A 5497-nucleotide genomic window follows, 5' to 3' on the forward strand; every position below is an offset into this window, starting at 1 on the left:
ACTCCAGGTGGGGTCTCACCAGAGCGGAGTAGAGGGGTGGAATCACCTCCCTCGACCTGCTGGCCACGCTTCTTTTGATGCAGCCCAGGGTACGATTGGCCTTCTGGGCTGCAAACGCAAGTTCTAACAATTGATTTGTTTGCTCAAAGGAGATAGTATCTGGCTGAGTTTTGAATGCTAAGTCAAATCTCTCTAACAGACAAAAATACCATCATGCAACCAGAGAAGGCAAGGGCCATATCCTTTCACGTACAGCCATACCTGAGTTTTACTAAAAGAACAGTTTAGCTGGTTGCTCCTGTTTGTTCAAGCACTTTGAAATACTATGAAAGACACAACACTAAATACAGACAAAGAATGACTGAGCTTTCAGAAGTTCCACAGGTTTGGGACCTACTCACTCTACAAACCCACTTTATCCCATCTTTTAAACATTCAAAAATAAACAAAACACTCAAAACTGGAAATTATTTAATGGGTCTTTCCAAATGCAATTACATTAATTAAATGGCGCAGGATTAATCTTCCCTTTTATTACTAAATAACAACCAATTTTCAAAATGTTCCTATGAAATTACACATATTTTTGCAGAATCTTTGGCATTTCAGTGAGAACTAGCTTAACAAATAAAGACTATTATCTTTAGAATATAATAATGGCAGGCTGAGATGGATGAAACTTGTTGGAACTGGTGGATGTGACAAGAATCCCTTGGGTCAAAATACCTGCAGTAATTACATTTTCCTTGAGGTAAGAAAGATGAAAAAGCCACAATCAAAACCCCTGTGAATATTTGCAAATCTGCCAGGAAACTAAGCTGAATGGTTTAGTCAGGTATCATTTTAGATGAGTTGTGTGCCTTATTAATCACATTTTCTGGCAGAAACAATCTAAATGATGGATAACACTTCATATCAAAGGGGCAATCTGCTACCTATTTTGATTAAAAATTGAAATCAACAAACATACAGAACAGACTCACCGAAGGGGCATCCAAAATCATTTCTTCCACAGTTGTTAAGTCTAAACCTAGCCTGATACTGAGAACTTCAAATACGTATTTATATGAAGCATCAACTTTTGTTCTTCGATATTCTCTTGCTTCTTTGTATCGAGCCTAAAACATTAAACATGTCTTTCAAACTAAAAATATACAAAGTGATCGCAACAATGACCTACTACTTAACTGGCAACTAATGCTGAAATGTATCATCTTGTATTATAAGACTACATAACTGCCCTACTCTTTAAAAATATCTAAATTTCCAGAGGCTAACAGAAGAACAAACTATTAAGAATTATTATAAAACGTAAAGTCAACTCTGAGGATATGTCAAGGAAAAGCAAACATTAAATATACTACAGCTAGATTTTAAAATATTTGTGTGCCATATGAACTGGTTTTATTTTTCACAATCAATATTTCAATTTGTTATATTAATACAGAAAGGTCACAAATCAATTTAAAACTAAAGTATCTAGAGTGGGTAAATATTTGCAGGAACTAAGCTGGGTACAGCTTTGCTTCAGTGTAAATTATTCAGTTAGCATCTCCTGCTTCCTTCTTCTATTGCTTTAAAGTAAAATGTTAAAATACTGCAAACATTAAAAACAAAGACTCACTCACTTTCTACCAGGAATAATTTAATAAAAGAACTGAGTATAAACAAAAAGGAAAGAGAAAAAAAAGAAAGAGAAAGAAAAAGAAAAAAATAATTAATAAAAACTGAATTTAATCATCTAGGAAAAGAACCAGAAATCTATTTCAAGACCTAAGGTTGAATACTAAACCTGTTTTTCTTTCAAAACTTCTTGCAAGGACAAAACTCCACTAGTGCCCCGGCAAAACCTAGACAACCTTCGGCTTGCAACAGAAAAAGACTCTTGGGAAGAGGAAAAGCTTGCTATTTGTCGAGTATGGCGAATAGATCTGGCTACAATATCTTCCGGTGTAACAGGAGCAGGCACGGAACTCTCTGCAGTGAGATTAGGCCCAGCACTATTTGTGGCAGCAAGACCGGGCCCAGCGTCTTCTCCAGTGTTTGAGCTTTCTTTATTATTCTTTCGTACCCCATCCATTCTGAAATCTGAAAAAAAACCTGTGTTTATTAACAATCCAGATTTTTCAAGTCTACCTTTTCAAGAAGACCAGAAGGAAGAGCAAGGTAGGGAATAAAAACACAAAAAATGAGAGCATCGCAAAAGTGACTTCCCATGTATATAAATTTAATAGTCTCATCAAGTCCTCTTCAAGTTCTTAAGATAACAGACATATGTATATACATTTTATGATAGGTTACAAATGTCAAGCTGAAGATGACTACAGAAAGATTTTTTTAAAATAATTTATCATACATTTATATTTTGTGGACTGCACATCTTTCTATATAAAACATTTTTTTAAAAATATTAATACTTTAACTGAATATCTGATTACTGAGAAATAGAAATGGTCTAGAATATAATTTGTTTAAATTTTAGTTTGCAAAATATACACATATACTCAGCAACTGACCTTACCAAAAGCCTTGTATACACTTCCATACCAGGTCTTAAAGCATTGCTCACATAAGCACTTACACATGATTTTTATACAAATGCCCTGCCATGCATGATATTCTTAACATGTGTGTTTGCAGAAGTAATGCAAGATGGAGGGTGTTGGGCAGTATTTTTTCAGTGGAAAAAAATTAATTTAGCATCAGGTATCTTCAGCATGATGAAGGAGTCAGACTTTCTCTTAATTCTGTGCCTAAACCCTGGAACGCTGCAGTTCATAGGGAACGGATACCGTTCTTCAACAGGAGAAAGGAATTTCTCAGTCCCTCTCCTGGTGGCCAAGGACTAGTACGTTAATCATCCTAGATGAGGATTTCTAAAATGGCCCAAAACAAAGTATATTTATGGCTGACTGCTAAGCAGTAGGCTGGTATGCAAAGGTGGCTCCTTCCATTTTCTTCCCCTTTCTACTCCACTAGCACATAAGCCTAGGAAAGGTTTGGTTTGTGAATCCCAAGCCCATAATTCAGGACTACAAAGAAGCATCTAAATCCTCTCACTCCATGTTTTCCTGTTATGGGGCATACTCATCCACTTCATCCACTTGCACGTGCTGGCTGCCATCAATCCCATTTGGTAGATCTTAACACTCATAAATATATATATAAAATTAAACATTTTATTCAGTGTCCTCAAATCTACACATGGATTGAGCAACTAGTTTTAAGGCACTGTAATCATCAGTAGAGCTATACCTCAAGTCCTTATCTTGTGTCTAATTTTTCCTCTAAAAACAGCTTGTTCAGTTTCACAGGGATGTTATAATGCAGAAATATTTTATAAAACAAATGTTAAGGTAGGTCATTAAGGTCATACCCAGGATAACAGATAAAAATAAAAGCACAGAAATTGTTACTGAATTCAGAGTACTATTACTATAAGAATTAAAACAACTACAAAGATTATGCAGTAGTTTTTACAAAGCCTTAGGGCAGCCAACCACATGTGTAACTGTGTTATATACTCTCTTAGACAATATTGCCTGATTCAGGAAATAGAAAATCAGAAGCAAGGCTGACATGGAAGGCAACACCTGGTGCTACATTACTAGCTCCTTATTTTTGCCCATGATTAGCAAAGTGGCCACTGTTCTATGGACTTTGGCATGCGATCACCTGTTATAGAAAATGTTCGTCTCTTTCTCAAAGTAAAAATACTAAGAAAAAACAGCTTAGGAAAGTCACAAAAAAAAAAAAGAAAAATGTAAAATCTAAATTAATTAATTCCTTCCTTTTCCTTCATGTTTGTCTGACTGGGCTGGTCATCTATAAGGTTAGCAGTGGTGCTTTCCTACTTGACCTTCAGGTGGAATAGGTTGGATGTTAATTTCCTTGCCTTTTAACTGGTTCTCTTGCAGTTAGACAGCGAAATTGATACCTTTCCCTAAAGCTCAAGATGAGAGAGGTGGTGTTCTCACAGCTTTCCTTAAAAACAAAGACTACATTGTATACTGGCATCCTCCCTGACTCCAAACAGCTATACTCAAGACGTCTGGTGGCTCAGCTGAGATTTTCACACTTTTCAAAAAACAGCACGACCTCCAGCTGCCTACCTATCCTAGTTGTAACAGCTGATGTGCTTTTATATTAAAACTTTCTTTCCTCCCCTCCAGGGTGCTCTAAACCTTGCCTACAGGACCTGTTCATGCAAGAAAAGTGAGTCTGCACGTGCCTTAAAAGGTAGGAGGATGAGGGGAAGGAGGGAAGGAAGGAAAAGTGGAGAATTCCCAAGCATAAAGCATGAGGGATAACGACTTCTGGCTCTCTTCTGGAAAGCTGAGGTGCCTCAGTCGGCGCTTTGGCAGAGACATGCAGGCAAAGAGCCTCACCGACCTGGCTGGTGCTATGCCTCGCAACGCGGGGCGAGCGGAGCTGCCACAGCGACAGCACAAGCCGGCGGTTGCCCCCTCACAAGGCAGAGCAAGCGGTTCCAACGCCTGCCGCGAGGAGATTCCTCCGCGCCAGCCCTCCTGCCTCGGTGCTGGGTCTATACAGCGCGGCGGAGGGAGACGGCGAGTCGTGATGGAGTTCGCCGTTTGGCTTGGGGACGGATCCGTAACGGCCGCGCGCTGGGGAGCCGCCGGTGCTGGGGCAGAGGCGCCGCTCTCGGCTCCCTCCCGCGGCGCCTGGGCGTCGCTGCGGCCCAGCGCAGGCCCAGCCGAAATTCGACCCCCAGAAGCTGAACCGTAGTTCTGTCTTAAAGGCCGTGTTGGGCACCGAAGAGCTCTGCGCAGCGATGTACCGTAAATTCCCTCGCTCAGGGGTTGGTTTTAAACGTACCTGTGGAAGTTACTTAAGTACCGCAGTGAGAGTGCTGCGCTGCAAAAGTGCTTTTCTCTCAATTACCAGAAGTGTATTTTTTTCCAGAGTATTCAGTCCTGTTTTTCATGCCGAGTTTTTGAAAGATTATTCTTCTCTTTTAGACCTGACACAATTGTTTATACTAAAACATCACTGCGTAACTCCAAAGGGTCTCAGATTTGAAACCTTCTCCCAGCGTCTGCGGGCAAAGGCAGAAACCCCCTTCTCCCAGCACCAAAACGAGCGCACCGCCGGTGCCTTTGCAAACAGGGCTGAAGGCGCAAGGCCGTTTCCAAAGCGCCCGAAGATGCCGCCCGTCGGAAGGACTTAGGAAAAAAGCACCAGTCCACTGGAGCTGGATACCTACGACTGCTTTAGCGTTTGTGTGGTACCCTGTGCTCGCGAGCGGCAGCTAGGGGGACGCATCGTCGCGTCAACGCGGAGGATCCGCGGTTTTATTCCACGCTTCAGCTAATTAACTCTACAGTCAGGGGGCTCCTTCCCGTTCATGCTTACAGGGACGAGCGGGCAGCGCCCGACCTGATCGGACACTTTCACGGCACTCCTCGGGCGTCACCGCCAAGCAGCGGCCTGGCTGCAGGGACGCCCCCCGGGGCCGGAGCGGGGCGGAGCGGAG

At 41.5% G+C, this 5497-nt stretch overlaps 1 protein-coding gene across 1 annotated transcript in view; it reads right to left on the reverse strand.

Annotated features, from left to right (window-relative positions):
* DNAH8 (dynein axonemal heavy chain 8) overlaps nucleotides 1–1870 on the reverse strand; it is a 148548-nt gene extending 146678 nt beyond the window's left edge. The window contains 2 exon segments of the mRNA XM_009283806.1: nucleotides 984–1118; nucleotides 1793–1870. Coding sequence (XP_009282081.1) covers nucleotides 984–1004 — 21 coding nt within the window. The 5' untranslated portion in view covers nucleotides 1005–1118; nucleotides 1793–1870.
* Nucleotides 1871–5497: the final 3627 nt, after the last annotated feature.

The sequence above is a fragment of the Aptenodytes forsteri genome, unplaced genomic scaffold (assembly GCF_000699145.1).
Source record: "Aptenodytes forsteri isolate BGI_AS27 unplaced genomic scaffold, ASM69914v1 Scaffold309, whole genome shotgun sequence".
Lineage (NCBI taxonomy): Eukaryota > Metazoa > Chordata > Aves > Sphenisciformes > Spheniscidae > Aptenodytes > Aptenodytes forsteri.